Source organism: Heterocephalus glaber, unplaced genomic scaffold (genome assembly GCF_053883595.1).
Source record: "Heterocephalus glaber isolate CG9 unplaced genomic scaffold, H.glaber_assembly_v1.0 deba00001689, whole genome shotgun sequence".
Taxonomy (NCBI): Eukaryota; Metazoa; Chordata; class Mammalia; order Rodentia; family Bathyergidae; genus Heterocephalus; species Heterocephalus glaber.
The window spans coordinates 12,406,127-12,425,681 of NW_028258414.1; the positions used below are offsets into that span (position 1 = coordinate 12,406,127).

At 35.0% G+C, this 19,555-nt stretch overlaps 1 protein-coding gene across 12 annotated transcripts in view; it reads left to right on the top strand.

Annotated features, from left to right (window-relative positions):
• The window catches only part of Lrrc49 (leucine rich repeat containing 49), a 166,428-nt gene that overhangs the window by 138,736 nt on the left and 8,137 nt on the right, over positions 1 to 19,555 (top strand). For 10 of the 12 annotated variants that reach the window (XM_087199201.1, XM_087199199.1, XM_087199200.1 and 7 more), the window contains 4 exons: positions 1,733 to 1,970; positions 3,864 to 4,049; positions 6,677 to 6,786; positions 15,509 to 15,662. In XM_087199201.1, coding sequence (XP_087055327.1) covers positions 1,733 to 1,970; positions 3,864 to 4,049; positions 6,677 to 6,786; positions 15,509 to 15,662 — 688 coding nt within the window. Of the gene's footprint in view, positions 1 to 1,732; positions 1,971 to 3,863; positions 4,050 to 6,676; positions 6,787 to 15,508; positions 15,663 to 17,836; positions 17,912 to 19,555 lie in introns of those variants that run through there. The other 2 variants (XM_087199205.1, XM_004855549.4) reach the window with 1 other exon arrangement.

Sequence of the window (19,555 nt, forward strand, 5' to 3'; positions counted from 1 at the left end):
CCTGGGATTGAGCTCAGTGGTTCCGTCACCTGCCTCACAAGCGCAAGGTCTTGAGTTTAATCCCTGGTACCAAAAATAAAGAAATATTTATAGAGCAAAGCATGTGCTACAAGCTGTGCTAGATGCTGGCTCTACTATAGTAAAAGTGGCAAAATTTGAGCTCTGAAAGATCACAATATTTAGTAAGAGAGATAGACAAGTCAACAGATAATTTCAATGCAATGTGACAATTGCTACAATAGAGTCTTTATCTTAGTGGCAGTGAAAGGCTAACTGCTATCCTTTATCCTGTTCAAGTAATGATTTTATGTTCCTTCTCACTCAGTATATTTCCCAAAGCACAATAGATAGAACTAATTTGTATCCTACTTTTGAGCTGTTATTAGTCTTTACCTTTCTAAGACTGTCATCTAAGACTCTTCATATGCTACTGCTCATTGAATGTTTGATTATTGTCTCTCTTAAGCCCTAAGTCTTGTAGAAATTAAGCTTTTTTGTGTTTTCTTAGTTGCCTATTCATTTAGAATAGACTGATGTTATTACCCAGCTTGTTACTGAATGAACAAATATGTGAAGGGTTAATTGGAACCTTTGAAATAACCATAATAAACTGACAAGGTAGTGGTTGGTCAGTTTTACCTTCCAACATCACAGCATTATAAAAATTTTGAAGATCTTTAATAATTAACAGGCATACATTATAAAAAGTCCACAGCTAGGCCTTGGGGTCCCCAAAGATGAAAAAACTATGATCTCTTGCCTTAATGAACTCACTATGTAGAAGAAGAGGGAAGTTTGAAAATGTATGATTATAGTACAGAATGAGAAGGAAGGTACTGCAAGAGTCTGCAAAAGTGCATAGCAGCACAAAGCAGAGCAAATGCAAAGGGCAAATAATTACAGTGTGAAAGAAAAATCCCAGAATGAAAACACATAGAACAAAGCCAGGCATGAAGTCGAGAGATTGGATAACGTAAATAGTTATGTCTTTATTCACAACAGAAACTTTGAGTTGGATCAAGATATTTTATTCATTCCCTAGCTATTGTTTAGGTAGCCTTTTATAGAAAATATGGCTCCTACTTTGAAAATATAACAATTACCATATTCAGTAGAGTATGTGAAGAAATTTTGCGTGTATATGTGATGAGTTGTTTTTCATCATTTTTTACTTCAAATTGGGGAGGAAGTCTTCATTGATTTTATTCATAACTGTATCACTTACAAAATTACAAAAAATTAGAAAGCCAAAGTTACCACTTAATTCAATATCTAAGGGACAAACTATTTTAACAGTTACTAATATGTTTGGTAAACATTTTTATTTTGTATGACTCTTACTATAGAAATATTATTTTGTAAAATGCATTTTTTCTCACCATGATAGTTTTATAGATTACAAAATCCTATTTGTATTGACATGAAAAAGATATCAGTGATGTATTAAAGATATATTAAATGGTTATCTTTCATTAATGTAAGTCATTTGGGTTTAGAGGTATTTAGTGATATTTTATTGTGGTGATTCATAATATTCTTATTTTTAATTAAAATATGATTAAAATGATACAAAACTTCAAAATAGTCTGTTGAAATTTCATCTAAGGCATTCTGAGTATAATTCTAGAAATTAATGTAAAATTAGAAAGAGCTATTTCAGGATGTCTTCCTATTCTGTTATTTATTGTGCATGATAAGACTTTCCCTTAAAGTTACACTTTGGACCTTGCAGGGCTGTTGACTCAGGACTCACCAGTGCTTTGCAGGGCTTGTCTGTCATAGACACACACCTCGTTGAAGTGGACGGGGACACTCTCTCCCTTTATGGCTCAGGGGCCCTAGAATCTTTGGACCGGAACTGGAGTGTTCAGACAGCAGGGATGATCACAACAGTCTCCTTCACCTTCATAGAATTCGATGAAATTGTCCAAGTGCTACCCAAATTGAAGATTAAATTTCCTAATCCTCTGGTAAACATTTCCTTTATGTAGTATATTTGAATTATTCTTAATCATGACTTGTGTGTTCAGGCCAAAGACCTATTTTAACTTTTATTTATGCAATTTCTATTTGACAGGAAGACTAAGCTTTTGTATTGGTTTTTTGCTCTGGGATTTAAATTAGTAATCATAAATGGCCTTGCAGTTTTGTGTTAATATTAGAAATTGTTTTTCTAAAAAGCAGTCCTTTACAGAGTAGAAAATACCATCACAACTTTATTCAAATTATATATTTCTATCTCATAAGGCATTCAATTGGACCACATAGCCCTATATTATGTATTATACCTGGTATTTATGGAACATGTACATTTATTATATAATTTTTATAGTAGTACCATAATAACATTGAAAATAATTTTAGTGTATCATTAAAGTTACTTTTAATCTTTACCAGTTAGATTATTATATTATTTATTAGTTTACATTTGTAGAAACTGATATTTTAAATGAGTTCTCTCCTCCTGAATTATCATTATTTTGTTTTTCTCTGTTAGCTATATGATTTTTATCAGATACCTTTTATATTTTTTTAAAATTTTCTTCTCCCAAGGAACCCTTCTTCATTGTTGGTGGGAGTGCAGACTGGTGCAACCACTGTGGAAATCAGTATGGAGATACCTCAAAGAACTAGGACTAGAGGCCCCAATTTGACCCAGCTATTCCCCTGCTGGGGATCTTCCCAAAAGAATTCAAAGAATCATACCACAGTGATATATGTGCACCCATGTTCATAGCGGTGCAGTTTGTAATAGCTAAAGCTTGGAAGCAGCCCAAGTGACCATCAACTGGAAACTGGATAAAGAAAATGTGGTTTTTTTTAAATAAAATGGAGTACTACTCAGCCATAAAGAACAAAAAACTAGAGTCATTTATAGCTAAATGGAGGCATATTGAGGCCATACTCTTAAGTGAAATAAATAGGACACACATGTGTAAATACCAAATAGTTTCTCTAGTGTGAGAAACTGATAGTGTAAACAATAGTTAAAATGATTAAAATGAATAATTGATCATTTGAAATAGGAAAAAAGGTCCAAAGATGAAGGAGTGAAGGGAGGGGAAGGGGAAAGGTAAAGAGGGAAAGGAAAAAGTATGAGAAAAGAAAAGAAAAATGGAAATGAAATCTATGTAAATAAGGAAGGGTGGAGGGGTTGAAGGGCACACAGATAATGGGGAAAAAAATAAGAAGATACATCATGTACAGGTACAAACACCCAATGATAAATGTAAATGAATTGTATACCTAAAATGTACCAATAAAATGTACCAATAAAATAAATTTTAAAAAAATTTTCTTCTCCCTAAGGAAGATAGGCACAACTAGAGACAGTATGTTTACAAAAACTGTCCAAATTCCCCAATAGAACACTTGCATTAACATTTCAGTGATTTGATTTAACTAGCCTGTATCATATGTAGCAAGATACAAGTACTAATGACTAAAAGCAGTTTTTCTCAGGAGCGTGATGAACCCTGTATTTGTAAGTTCTGAAATTTTCATTCCCAGAGGTTTTTGTAGGTTTAATGTCAATATAAAATATATAGAATCATTGTAATGCCTGAGTCTGAATTATTTCACATATATACAACTTTTAAGAATTAGTTTGTTAATAATGAGGATGTCCTTTGCAGAAGGAATCGCCTAGAATTTAGTATTAGATGGTTTCTATCAATGATACACTGGCTGGATTAAAGCTATGGAAGTTTAGTGCATATATTTGAGTTAATGTAATTGAAAGCATCCTTACTAAACCAACAGCTTACAGATTTACTTGGGGAATGATCAGTGCAGCTTTAATGTTAATATTTTAAGAGGTTAAACTCAATGTTCCAGTTGTCTTTTGTGTTCTTTTATTGCAGCACCTTAAATTCAAGGAGACAAACCTTGTGATGCTACAGCAGTTTAATGCACTAGCACAGCTTCGTCGTATTGACCAGTTGACAGTTGACCCTCAAGGAAATCCAGTTGTCAGTTTTACACTCTGGAAATACTATGTACTGTTTAGGCTGAGCCATTTTAGTATGCAGAAAATAAATGGAACAGAGGTAAGCAAAACTAAGCGAACTACAGAACAAAAATAATCCTTTTTAGGGGAAATAGTGATTTTAAATGGTTAGGAATCTAAGTAACCATGATGCAACTTTTGAGAAATACTGTTTTTTGAAAAAAAATAATCAACATTTAAAATGTCAAAAAGCTAAAATCTATCCAAAAACTTATAAAACATTGAATAATTTTGAAAATTAAATAGTTAACAAGATCATGGTGAATAGTAAATACTTTTACTGTTATCTGTGAGTAATCAAAGAAGTAAAATGTTGCTGGGAGTGAGAGTTTAAAAAAAGTAACTCTTCTATAGATAATATGATCTTTGTATTTTTTAAAGGTGCTTTTCAGACTGCCTGGCATGCAAGATGGGATGGGAAATGTAAAATCTAAGTGTGAACTAATAAGGTAGAGGAAGGGAAGAATAAAATGGAGGGGATAGAGGAGAAGGGAGAGGGAGGGATGATAAGTAAACATCTAGACTGCTTTGTTAATGGCTGGTAACCGCTGTCTGTGTCATGACAATATTGGATAATTCGGGCCTGAGCTGAATAACTGGAAAATTATTACTGAAAATTATTTTTAGATTAACTTTGTTAAATTTACCTCAAGGGTAATCCCACAGCTACTAAAAGTCCATGTTCTTTTTGATATTAATGTGGAAGAGAAGAGAGGAACTATGTTTATACCTCTACTGAATTTAAATAATCCTCCAAAGGAAAAAAATCTTTAACATGTTGTTAGTCTTATTGCACTATCTCTTGAAATGCATAATTCTCTACTGTAAGATGAACTGGGATCAGCTTTGCTGGCACAGTGGTTGGTACTTCCCTGGAGCTGGTACACTTACAGCTATCTGACCTAGAATTCCAAAAATCCAGAATACTTTGGGGGCTTGCAGATCTCTAAGTCAGTGTAAAGCAGCCATATGAAATTTCCATCAACCATAAAAGGCCAGACCACTGTGACAGCCATCTATTGACTGTGTCAGGCAAATCTGGAACCTTCTGATTCCTATGAATTTCTGCAACTAATTCTCAAGAGATCTGGTTCAGTCTTTGGTACTCTTGTGTGCCCTTCAGTGCTTCCCCAGAGAGAAATTGTGAGTCCCTGGCAGGACCTAATAATTAGTCCCAAAGGTTTCCAAAGTTAGCCTAGACTGGAAACAGAATGGTTATTTTGGCTATGAGTGAGTGATTCTCCCTCGTTAATGACCCCTAAATAGTGACTAACCCTAAATAGTGTATTTATCCATGTAGAGATCATTACTAGAGAAATATCCACTATCATAGAACTTTGAAATTAGAAAGAATAGTATAATTAGAGAATTAGAACTAATATAATTTATTCTGATTTAAATTTTTTTAATGCCAAGAATATTTGATATTTTATTAAAATACCTAAAAATATAACCACTCATGTAATTCTGATTATATAATAATAATAATGTACTTTATATTTCAACTTTGTAAAAGAGAGAATAATATTGCTTAAGGTACATTTAAATATAATTATGAACATCAAGAAAAGATGGAGTAGTGGCCTGCATTGGCCACTAGGTGACTACATTGGACCAAACAACTTGGTTATTGGCTAGAAGAAGGATTCAGGGAGCAGCAGCCTCCTTAACTATGAAGGTCCAAGGTCAAGAAGGGAGTCACTCTGCAGCGATTACATAAAATGTTTATGGATTATGAGTTGATTTTTCAGAAGATATTTGTCTAGTATCTTACAGGTAATATTAAGAATGAATTTTCAAAAATCCAAATTTTAGTTTTATGAGGGTTTTTCAACTTTAGCTCCATTAATATTTTGAGCCAGATAATTCTTTGTTGTTGGCGCTTTCTTGTGTAAGGACATATCCTTTAAGATGTCTAGCAACATCCCTGGACACTAGACACTAGATGCCATTAGCCCCCCTCCACCAGTTCTGATAACCAAAAGTATCTCCAGATATTGCCAAATGTTCCATAGGGACAAAATGGCCATTACTTGAGAATTATGAATTATACAGTATAGACAAATTGATACTATTTAAAATGCAAGGATTCCTATTCTATAAAAAGGGTCAGATATTAATTCAAGTCCTTTTAGTACTTTGTTGGTTTCTATAGGAATGAACCTTCACAAGACATTCTTGTAGTGAGTTATTCTTTGTGGGGAGAAAACTGCCATAAATTTAGAACAAATAGGAGCATCCTTGCTAATCCAGGGAGAATTCCTTCTCCCAAGGAAAAAGCTATGAACAGCACCCTGGCTTACCTTGGCTGCTTCATTAAAAATCAATCCCTCTCGTTGACACTAGGGAAGTTTTCCCTCCATAACATTCTAATTTAAGAAAGTATGACATTTCTTTTAAAAAAATCTTTAAAATGTAAGATACCTCAAGCATAATTCTCAGGAAACACAGCTTACAAGTCAGAGCAAAGTCATCACACATCCTCCCCATCAGCTATGTTTTATATTGTACATCTTCATTCTAATTAGGCTTAAGGGAGACAGAGAAATTGCAATGAAAACTCTCCTCCCTACAGACCAAGAAAATGTCCTTTCCTCAGCCTAAAGAGTATTTCATCGAGCTAAGAAATGCTGTCATGTCTGATACCTCTCCATTGTTTCTCTTCAGGTGACCCAGAACGATACGATAATGGCTGAAAGGCTCTTTGGAATCCTAGCACATGTAGCATCCTCTGAGTTACCTCAGTACCGTCTGATTTCAATTCTGGGGGATGCCAGGTAATTTTTATAGATTTTATTAATTACTCCTACACTAGAAAAAGTAATGAACTTCACATACCTCTTAACTGTGCCATTGATTCACCCTACTGACATATATCCTAGACTTATTTTGAAGCTGGTCCTCAAAGTTTAAGGGATATAAAGATGAATCAGACCAAGTCCTTGTTTTCATGTGGTTTATAGTCTAATAAACATACCATAAATAAGTAAAATACAACCTTTTAGGTGCTATAGGAAAGGACTATAGGAGCATAGGAGAGACTATCTACAAATTAACGAAATTGATGGGAAAATACATTTTTAACTGCATATATTAAAAATTTAAGTGCCGGGGATTTAACTCAGTGGTTTTGCTGCCTGCTATGCAAGCACAAGGATCGAAGTTCGATCCCCAGTACAAAAAAAAAAAAAAAAAAAAATTAAGAGCTGCCATTATGAAAAAAGGTTAAATGTATTTTCTTTTTTTTTTTTTTTAAATTCTCTTATTGGTACATTTTAGGTATACAATACATTTACATTTCTCAGTGGGAACTTGTACCTTTACATGATGCATCTTGGTTCTTATTTTTTCCCCATTCCCTGCACTCTCTTCACCCTTCCACCCTTCCCTATTTACAAAGACTTTGTTTCCATTTTTTCCATTTCTTATAATTTTTCCTTTCCCTTCTTTCCTTTCCCTTTCCCCTACCCCTCCTACTTCCCCTGCCCCTTTGGACCTTTTCTTCCTATTTCGGATTATCAATTATTCATTTTAATCATTGGTACATTTTAGGTATACAATATGACATTCATCATTGAAAATTTGCACCTTTACATAATCTCTCTTGGTTCTCATTTTTTCCCCTTCCTCTGCCTTCCCTCCAACCCCTCCATCCCTCCCTATTTACAAAGATTTTGTTTCCATTTTTTCATTTTCTCCTATTAATTCCATTCCCTTCTTTCCTTTCCCCTACCCTTTCCACTTCCCCTTCCTCTTTTCCCCCTTTCTTCCATATTCTCCTTTTGAGCACTTCACTCAAATGAGACGCTCTGGGATCATCTTGTGCTTTTCCTAATCCAGCCCAGATTTCAGATGTTTCTTCGAGAATCCCTTGTTCCTTAATGAGATGCTGTATGTGAACTCTTGTCCTTGAATCACCTGTCCCAATCTGGAGACACATTTGGCCAGTGCTTCCAGTCGTGGTTCCTGCTACCAAGAAATCTCAAACAGCTAGGGTTAGAGGGTCTGATGATGATGTCAGTCGGTTAAATGTATTTTCTAAACTACCAAAAGAAAAGGAAAAAATAATCTTGATCAACACAGAACAGGAAAGAAAGAAAAAAGTATGTGAGTTTTATAATAAATATTAATGGATGAAATTCTCTCATTAATAGATAATAACTCTCAGATTAGGTTAAAATTTATTTCTTGTTTTTGAGAAATCCCTAAAGGTTAGAAACAATTGGATGGAAAATATATAATGGGAAAATGCCAACAGCGAACAAATATGGGAACATTAATATTAGTGACAATAGAATTGATAACACTAAAAAATGACAATCTACCAATAGCTATGAAACAATATAACTAAGATGATAGCTTTTAAATGTACCAATAGATAGAAATATATATTAACAGATTCAATTTTTGTAGTATACATTAATATAGTTCTTTTTATCAATTGGATCAAATAAACCAAAATAAGAAGGAATATGAAAGATTTAAATAATATACTGTATCAAATAAATATACTTAAAATCTTGTTCCCAGAACTTTATGCCTAGTTCAGGAAAAATATATATACCCTGTTTAAGCATCTATGACATGTTGACAAAAATGAATATATATTAAACTCAAAGAAAAATCTCTATATACTCCAAAAAGTTTTCATATAGATCACATTTTCTGATCATAATATCATAACATTAGAAAATAATGAATTAGGGGGCTGTGGGTGCAATTGCCATAAATTTAGAATGAATAGGCGCATCCTTGCTAATCCAAGGAAAATTCCTTCTCCGGAGGAAAAGGCTATGAACAACACCCTGGCAGTCAATTGTTAGGAAAGCCAAAAACAGTATTTAGTGGGAATTGGAAAAACAAAACAAACCAAAAACATGATAAGCAAGTCTCTATAAACAAAATACAAGTGCCTCTAACTTTTAAAAAGAGGCCATTTGACTTTAATCAAAACTGTCAATGTGCAAATTTCAAAATAATGGAATAACTGTGGAGAAAGACTGTAAGCTTGACGATATACAACATGGTAAGATAGGATTCCTACACACTGTTGGCAGTAATGAAAGGTGCTGCAATTCTTTTTCCTCATTTACCCAAGAGAGGTGTTTTTTGTTTTTGTTTTGATACCAGGGATTGAACTCGAGACCTTGCACTTGTGAGGCAGGTGGCGGAACCACTGAGCTAAATCCCTGGCCCTGCTGCAATTCTTTCCCATGGCAATTTAGCAGTATCTAACAAATTTAAAATATCTTTTGACTTAACAATTTCACTGGAAGGAATTTGTTCTATGGATATTTTTTTAACATGAGCCCCAAAATTCTTCATGTCCAAGAATTTCTATTGCAGCCAGTGTTTATAATAACAGAAGTATAAAAACTCACTAAATGTCCATCCATACAACAAGGGCAATTACTTGGAGCTCTAAAAGTAATTAGATATTCTTATATGAAACTGTCATTTAAGAAAATAAAACATCTCTCAGAAAATAAAAATACAAGGTATAGAATAATTGTATAATATACTTAAATTGTAAGAAATGGGATATATGTTTCAGGTATATGCCTGTGCAATTTTAAAATGTTTGATTAAAAAAAAAATTCTAAGTGTTGAACAGGAAATACTAAGATATGAAAGTATAGCAATGTTTACTTTGTACTGTGTGTACTTCTTGAATTCTCTTTTTGGGTTTTATTCTGTTTTGGTTTTGTTCTTTGTATTCCTTTTTTAAAAGAATTTTTAAAAATCTGTAACTCTCTTTTGAGTTAAAGAAGAGATTAAAGTTGAAATAATGAGTTATATAAAAATGTATTTGACAACTAGAATACTACCTGTCAAAACCTCTGGGATGAGGCCAAAACTGTACTGAGAGGAAATTATACATCTTTAATGTACTTGTTAGAAAACAAGATTGATTAGCAAGTAATGAAAGAAGCTTTCACTGCAAGAAGGTAAAAAAAAAAATTTTTTTAAGTAAAAGAAAATAGAAGATATTCATGAAGCTAACAACAACTTTTAAAGAAGTAAAAAATTGAAAATAAAGTAGATGACCATTAAAGCAAAAATTTACTCTCCAGGTAATCCAAATGCTCAACTATTAATCTATTAGAATTAATCAGGACATAAAGCAATGAGCTCAGATAATTCGCAGATAATATATTGATCAACCCTCTCCTAGTGCCTGCTTGGTCCTCCTGGTAACCAATACCCATCCTGCAGCTTCCTAGGAGCCCTAGTCTCCTGTCATTTCATTAGCATAAAAAGACACTCATCGCCTTTGCAATTTCTGATTTTTAGGAGTTTTGTGCCACAAAATGGGGGGTAGGTAAGAAGGGAGGGGAAAGGACAGAACTAGTATCTATTTGGTAATATCACAGAGGCTGGGTTTAGCCTGGAGGCCTTTCAGGGAAACAAATTTTGATTTTGCTGCCCTCACACAGCAAGAATGATGGCAGCCAAAGCCCAGGACCCCATCTAAAGTGAATGTAAATTGAAATCTTCCCAAGGTTCAGCCAGAACTCCAGGGGCTATACCATTAGCACAAAGGTATGTCTGAAATACGCGTACTCTTACCCCAACTCTCAGGATTTTCCAAGGGGGGTTGCCTTGATGTGAGCAGAAAAGGAGAAAGTTGTCCCTGAGAAGAAAGAAACAAAAGACAGCCCTCACAGAGATTTGCAGCCTGAATTCATAACACTTAGGTAATTTAAAATCAAAATTTAAACATTATTGTTTCTAGATATGTGGAAATAGCAAATGCCCCTCTTCACTGAAGGAAGTCACTTTCACACACTTTCAGAGAATTCCCATAGATAATTCTTAAGAACAGTGACCAGCCACGTGTGGTGGCACATGCCTGTAATCCCAGCACACGGGGAGGCTCAGGTAGAAGGATCAAAAGTTAGAGCCCAGCATGGGTGACTTAGTGACTTAGCAAGACCTTGTCTCAAAATAAAAAAATAAAGGCTGAGGATATAGTTCAGTACAAAGGTCCTGGGTTCAACCTCTACACACACACACACAAAGAATGATGACAATACACAATGAAAGATAAATAACTATCCCCAAAAGGAAATAAGGCATTGTGTATAGATAAAAACAGAAAAAGGACACTACAGGAAGAGACCCATGAGGACTGGAGATATAACTCATAGATGATAGCATGACTGTGCCTCATATATTTTATGAAATAAAACATAAGCTTGAAAAAATCTGGAGAGAGGGCCAGAGATTTAGCTTAGTGGTTCCACTGCCTGCCTCACAAGTGCAAGGTCCCGAGTTCGATTCTCGGTACCAAAAAAAAAATCTGGAGAGAATAAAAAAAAATTTTTTTGTACCAAAAATTGAACTCAGGACCTTGTGCTTGGCACCACTGAGTTAAATCCTCAGCCCAAGAATAAAAATATTTAAAGTGATCCAGCCAGTCTGAAAGGAAACCAAGGGAAGTTATCTACATGAAGAATATAATAAACAAATTTAAAAATTAATGGGGAGGTTCAACAGTTGATTAGAAACCCATGAAAAGAGATTCAGTAAATTGGGAGATAGACTAGAGGAAATTTTCCAGAATCCAACACAAGATCAAAGAAGATAACATGTGGAAAAGTGGTTGAGAGGTCTGGGGAATGGCGTGAAATAGAAGGTCTGACATCTGTTTGTTTGGAACCAACAAATCCCAAATGGGATAAATAGAAATCCACACATGACCATATCACAATGAAACTACAGAACCCTAAATATGAGGGGAAGGTTTTAAACAGCCAGGAAAAGAGGCTATCTTCAAACAAGTACAGACCAGCAACTGACTTTATCACAGCAGTAGTGGAGGCCAAAGACAAGATAATGAATCAGTAGTATGTGCAGGGCACTGAAAGAAGTGAGTTGCCAACCAAGGATTCTATATATAGAAAATGTTTAAAGAATGAAGATGAAATACTTTGTTTTTAAATAATGAAAACAAAATGTAGGCTAGTTCTCATTAGAATTCCTGTTTTGAAGGAAATTAGAAAGCTTGTAATTAAGGTAGGACAGTGGTCCTAGTTAGGAGATCTGAAATACAAGAGAAATAGACATCAAGGGAAGTATTAAATATGTTGGATAAAACTAAATGAACACTGAGTGCATAAAGCAGCAACAACAACACTGAGTGGAGTTTTAAAATAACTAAAATACCATGCTATAGTAGTAGAAAGGAATAAATGTTTGTGAGAGTTCCTAATTCCTTTGTTAACCAAAGAATAAACAAGTATGTATAGCTTCTAAATTAGTAAGAGGGAAGAGAGGAAGGCAAGAAGGCAAAGAGAAAAAGAGACGGAGTATGTGAATTAAATATTAAAAAAACCACAATGGTAGATTAAGCCTAAGTAGTACTATATCAGCAATTATTTTTCTATCACTTTGCCGTTGTTAGGTAACAAACACCTCAAAACTCACTGCTATAGAACAAGAAGCATTTATTTTTCCTATGAGTCTACAAGTTACCTGGCTGGGACGTCTACCCTCTTCTGGGGTCCTCTTGCATCTGCAGTCACCTCTGGCTTGGGCAGGAGCTCTGTTGGTCAAACCTGGGCTCTTGTGCTTGTTTGGAGGCTGGCTGGATATAACCTTGCCTAGGAAGGGACAACTTACCTCATCTCTCCATCGGCTCCCATCCTGCTTCCTGAGTTTCTTCTCATGGCAGAGACAAGGTTCAGAGAGACTGGAAATGTGCAAGGCCTCTTGAGGCCTGTGCTATAAACTGACATACCATCTTCTCACCTACATTCTGTGGGTCAAAACAAGGCACAAGGCAATACTTAAGCAGCCCAGGAATAGGCTTTACTTAGGTACGAAATCTCAGTATAGAGGACATACATTCAATAATATGACCTCATCAATCTACTGAAATGATAAACACACTCATACATTGCTTCACAACTGGATTAAGTTCCGAGAGGTGCTTTGCTAGGCAATTCTGTCCCTAGGTGATATAACCTTATGAGACCACCTTCCTGTATGCAGTCCATCATTAATCAAAACGCCGTTACATGGCACATGGCTATATAGTGTTGTTCTGATTAAAACCCAAAGATTGTCAGGGCGAATAAAAAAATGAAGTTTAACTATATGTTATTTATAAGAGATGGATCTGAAAATAGTCACATAAAATTTGCAAGTAAAAGAGTGGGAAAAGATAAACAACATCAGTCTTATCCAAAATAAAAACAGTAGCTGTTGAAGACTAAATGGACTTCAAGGTTAAAAGGCAACACCAGAAATAAAAGAGGATCATTTTAAAATAATAACAGGAGCCAGGGATTTAGCTCAGTGGTTTCGCCACCTGCTGTGCAAGCACAAGGACCCGAGTTGGATCCCCGGTACCAAAAAATAAAAAATAATAATAAAAAAAATAATAATAACAGGTTCAGGCTGCCAGACAGATGCAGTAAGTTTAAATTTGTACACATCTGTTGGCATAGCCTTAGACATTAACCCCCAAACTGACAGAACTGCAATCCACATTTACAGTGAGAAGTTTTAATCACATCTGAGTAATAGGAAAAGGATATAAAATACTTATATAACAGGATGACAAATTTAACCTAATAGACATTCTGAAAACATTGTCCCTAGTAACTACAGAGCATGCATTGTTTTCAAGCATTCATGGAACATTTATTAAAATTGACCGAATATACCCAGAAAGCAAATGTCAACAGATTGCAAGGAATTGAAACCACATGGAGCATAGTCTCTGTTCAAAATTTAATTAAAGTGGGGTATGATGGCACGTGTCTGTAATTCTAGTATTCTGAAACACTGAGGCAGGAGAGTTGCAAATTCAAGGCCAGCCTGGGGAAGTTAGTGACCTTGTCTCAAAAAAAATTTTTTTGTTGTTGTGGATGTAGTTCAGTGTGAAGGCTATGAGTTCAACCCCCAGTACCACAAAAAATTAAAAATTTAAAAAGTAATTAAACTTTAACCCAATTATAATAAAAAGAAAGCCAGAAAATCCTGATACTTTGGGAAATCAAGGGACACATTTCTAAATAACCTGCAGGTTAGAGACAGTTTCAAATTGGGAATTTGAAACCATCTTGAACTGAAATAGAGTAAAATACTACATTTCAAAATTTGCAGAATTGTTAAAGTGGTGCTAAATGCTAAATATAGCCTTGAGTTAGATATATTAGGAAAGAATAAAGGCTGAAAAATAATGAGCTGAACATATATTTCACAAAATTAGAGAAAGAACAGCAAAATAGTTCTAGAGAAAGTTAAAGAAAATAATGTTCAAACAAAATTAATCGAGTGATTATTTGAAAAGACTAATAAAGGTGATATAAAATGTGTGTATACTTCTGTAACTTAAAAATCAGTAAAAAAACATAAGTCCAAATAAATATCTATACACTATTCACTTTTTACTTTACAAAAGCAAAAAAATTATAGTACTTAAATATCCGATAAGAGGAACTGATTAGATAAATTGTTATCTATATTGCAATTGACTTATTCATTCATTGAAATTATAATTTTTAATGACATAGAAAATCTTTATCATATAACATTCAGTAAAAACAGTATACGAAATGGAATATTTAGTATGATCTTACCTTTTCTACAATTTATGGGAAAAGCCTGCTCAAAAATATATCAAATATGAACAACATTGTAGATTTATGAGCTATAGGCTACTGGGTGATTTTTATACATTTCTCTATAGTTTCCAAATTTTGTGCTTCCCCAGATTTCTACTATACTTGTTATACTTTTAAATGTAAAAAAGAAGAAATTTAAAAAGAGATCTGTGCCTCTTCTACGCCCAATCTTCAGTTCAGAATACAGTAGTAACGTCTCTGCACTAAGAGACGCCATAAACAGTGAAAACCGGAAATTGGCCCTCATGGAGTACGTCTGTGCTGATGGCTCTGTAAGGGGCAGTCCGAGCTCCATTTCCAACCTCTCCAAGCTCACAGAGGTGTCCTGCTTACTTCCCTGTTTCACCACTTACTAGGTTCTTGCCTGAGATGCTTACAGTTGGAGAGTTTTGATTTTTTGTTTGGCTTTTGCCTAAAGTTAAATAAGTATCCCATTCCATTTTCTAGCTGTGAACAATACTACTAAGCTGAATAACGGAATTATGAACTATCTGTGTGATTTATAAGAGGTGACTAACACTTTATAGGATGTAAAGACTTTGAAAGTTGGGTCGACTACCTCTTTAATTGGGTTGTTTTGTACTCTTAATTATTTAACTTTTGTATTGATGATATTGAGGTAGAGGTTTTTGTTTTATTTTAGAAATGCTTGATGCATGTTTATATTGATGACTGATAATTATAAAGCAAAAGAATTTGAGTTGAATCGCTAATGAGGAAACTTGGGATACCAAACTGAGCTCACATAAATAATAAACTTTATTCAAAAAAGCTTGTGCTCCCCTATAAAGTTAACAAAGATGGATATATTTTAATAAATCAGATAAATAATTTTCTAAACCTCTTTACTATTTTTCTACAGGAAAAAGCAGTTCCAGTATCTACTAGAAACCAAAGGGAAAAAACCTGTTATTGTCAATGAGGAAAATAATGACAGCAAAAGACTTGTAGGAGAAAACACAAATCGTGCTACACTAAATTATACCACAAGAGAATTTTATAATGAAAAGTTAGAGGTAAAATACCATTAATCTTTGGAACCTAGTACCTGAATGTTTCCCACACAGCTTGGGATGTGGGGACTGTACCTTTTTCCCTCCTTGCATAGAGAGCCGGGGTATGCACCAAGGAACTAGGAAGAAATAGAGCAGGGAGATGAAGAAGAGCCTATGGTTTTAGTATCTTTCTTTCAATAGGAAAAGGTGTTCAAAAGAAATCTGTACCAAAAATCTAGACCAAGATAGGACCAATGATCCTGATCTATCTGGATTAAGAAAAGAGATAAAGTTGTGTGTAGGTACCTAAGCAGCCCCTACCAAACCAGCAAAAGATACAGCAGAATCCCCATTTTTATTACCTCATTGTGGACTCTTAATGTTTTAATTCATGTCGTTCATTCTAAACCATGAACTCCTGTGTTCTTAGTCATGTAATATAATTTCTTTTGTTCCCAATGGAGCTACTTAGCCAGGAAAACCGGACCGATCCTTTATATTCTTTATGTGTTTAGAGGTTTGTTGGAGCAATACAGTAGTACGGTGCTGTGGGAGTGACAAAGACAAAAAGCCTGCAGTGCCTGGCTTCACAGGGCTCATAGGAAAGCTGAAGAAACCCATCATCTAAGATAATCACAATGTTAAGATTCTTTGCAGGACAAAAGGGCAGATGCATTTGTTGAACATCTGTGACTTATGTGCAAGGCATTGTAGGAAGAGATATACCTATTTACAGATGTAGATATATCTACATGGCTCCTTACACAGGTTATATTTGAATATAATGATCAATAAGTACAGAGGTGGAGATCAATATTTCTATATCTATATATCTCCTCACACAGCTATGTATATATGTTTATGTATGGGGCATATATATGCATATAGGTGGTGCATACCTGTAATCCCATAACTCAAGAGGCTGAGGCAGGAGAATCACTGCAAGTTGGAGGCCAGCCTAGGCTACATAGTAAATTCAAGACCAGCCTGAATTACATAGCAAGACCCTATCTCAAAAAAGAAAACCCAAACAAACATATATATATATATATATATATATATATATATATATATATATATATATATATGAAGCCAATCCTGTATATTTCATATATATGAAATGGCCAGACAACTGGTTTTCGCATTTTTTAACAACTGTGGAATTCTTTATTAAGCCATATTGTAGCTAAAAGCCCAGTATGTCACAGCAGAGCTGTTGTTTTTAGAGAAAATAATGGATGTAGAGCTTCGTTTGATTGTTTTTTTGTAGTCTGTTCCTTTCTCTTTATCCCCTCTCAATCCTGACATGTCTGGAATCCGTAGAGCTCTAAGGATTTCAGCTTGAAAAATAACTTGAAAACTCGATGTAATAATATGTTTCGTAGAATCCAAAGATATTCAGATTCTGCTTTAAATTCTTCTAGTGAAAGAAATGGCAGGGGCTGTAGCTCAGTGGTAGAGCACTTGCCTAGCATCCGCAAGGTCCTAGGCTTGATCCTCAGCATCCCTCTTAACCCCACACACACACTCCCCCAAAAAAAGCGAGAAAGAAAAAAAGGTCAGTGCTTTGTGAGGTAGTTATCTGTAACTGAACAACTTCAATGTGAAGAAATTCTTGCCTTTTGGAAGCTTAAATCTGTCTCTTGGTAACTTTCATTAGTGGTTCACGTTCTACCATATGTGTAAAAAGAACAAATCTCTTCCATATGGAAACCCTTGCAAATACTTGGCATCAACTCCGTCTCTTCTTAGCTCTCTTTATATTTATGGTTTCACTTATTCAAAAATTATTTTGTGCACCTGTACAACACCCTGTGTGATACACTAGAGCACAAGAAGACGTCTCTGCCCTCATGGAACTTACATTCCAATGGAAGAGACAGACATGGATAGGAATAATTGTAAATCAGTAGACCAAGAGAGTAGAGGGCTGTCTAAGCCAGATCAAGGGAGGCTTTCTAGAAAAGATGTTCTCTGTTATGAGTCTTAAAGGATAAATATAGTTATAGGACAAAGGGAAAAGAGTAAACAACACACTATGAATAAAACACTGAGAGGCATAATACAGATAAGGAGACAGAAACTATAAGAAAATCCTTGTTGTTGATGTATAGTTGGTAGTACACAGTGATGAAATTGGAAAGGTAGTCAGAGGGCTATATCAAAGACATTGAGTATAATTCTTTGACCAACAGAGCCTTCCTGGTATTGCCTGAAGAGGAACATGAAAGCCAAGCTGACAGAATTATGAACGCTCTTCCTGGATCCAGGTGGTTCTGTGAGCCAAATAATTCACGTATATATTTAGAGAATCTCAATGAACACATTTCCATGAAAGAAATGTAGAGAAATGTTAAAGAGCTACATGAAAAACAAGGACAGTTTCACAGAGAAATCTACCAAGTCTTCAAGAACAGATAATTATAATGATTTCAAGTTGTTCAAGAATATTGACAAGGAAAATTTTTTCAAAATAGATAACATAACTGATTTCAAAATCCACTAGGATTGCATAAGAAAAGAAAAGCCAGACCAGATACTTAAGAATGTTGATGCAAAAACCCTTTTAAAATATTATCAAGAAGAATATAACAGAACATTAAATGAATGACAAACATTACAGCCAATGCATTTTATTCTAGAAATGCAAGAAAGATTTAATGTAATTAATAGATCTAAGGTTAAAAATGATTATTTCTGTGTACATTGAAAAAGCAATATGGGCCGGGGATTTAGCTCAGTGGTTCCGGCACCTGCCTCGCAAGCGCAAGGTCCCAAGTTCAATCCCCGGTACCAAAAAAAAAGCAATGTCACACCTACTCTTAATTTCTAAATTCAAATAAAGTACATAGAAATTGAATAGTACGTATCATGCTTAGTAGGGAAACTCTGGACCCTTACCATTTCTAGGAGGCATAATCCAAAGATGGCCTCTATGATTCCTACCCATAGTGTACACACAAGCACACCCTCTCCTAATCCCCTCCCCTCCAGGTGAGTAAAACCTGTAACTTGCTTCTAACCAACAGAATATGGCAGGGCAAACTGGATTTTTGCAGATACAGTAAGTCCTCCCCTCTACCTCAGGGAATACTTTTCAAGACCCTGGTGGATGCATGCAACCACGGATAGAGCTAAACTTCACATATGCCCTGTTTTTTCCTATTCATACATAAATACTTATAATAATGTTTAATTTATAAATTAGGCACAACAAGATTACCAACAATAACTAGCAATAAAAGAATAATGTAACACTATCATAAGAATTATTCAAAAGTTATAAGTTATGTTTGTGGAATTTTCATTTGATATTTTCAGACCACAGTTAGCCACAGATAACAGTGAGCAAAACCACAGATAAGAGGGGACTGTGACTATATAATTTAAGATCCCTTCTTTAACTGTGAATGCTGAACAGGGATATTATCCTGAGTGATCCTGACTTATCTGGCAGGTCCTCTAAAAGAGCAGTCAGTCTTTCTCTGAGTGATTCTCCTATTGACCTAGAAGGAATCAGCCTCCACGTTTGGAGACAACCACATGGCCAGAAACTACAAGGAACTTTTAGGGGCTGAAAACAGTCCTGGGCCAACAGCCAACAAGAAAGTGGGGGCTTCAGTCCTACTGCTACAGGGAACTGAATTCTGCCAACAACCACATGAGCTTGGAAAAAGAGCTTCAGAAAGGACATATTGCACATATTGCAGCCTTCTGAAGGCCTGAGCACAACACCCAGGTATACCACACCTGGACTTCTGCTATAGAGAAACCATGACAGATGGGTGTTGTTTGAAACTGTCAAGTTTGAGGTCTTTTGTTATACAATAGTAGAGCACTAATATATCACTGAAGTCAATATCAAGACAAGGACACCTAATGTGATAGTCACATTTCCATTTCTGTGACAAAAT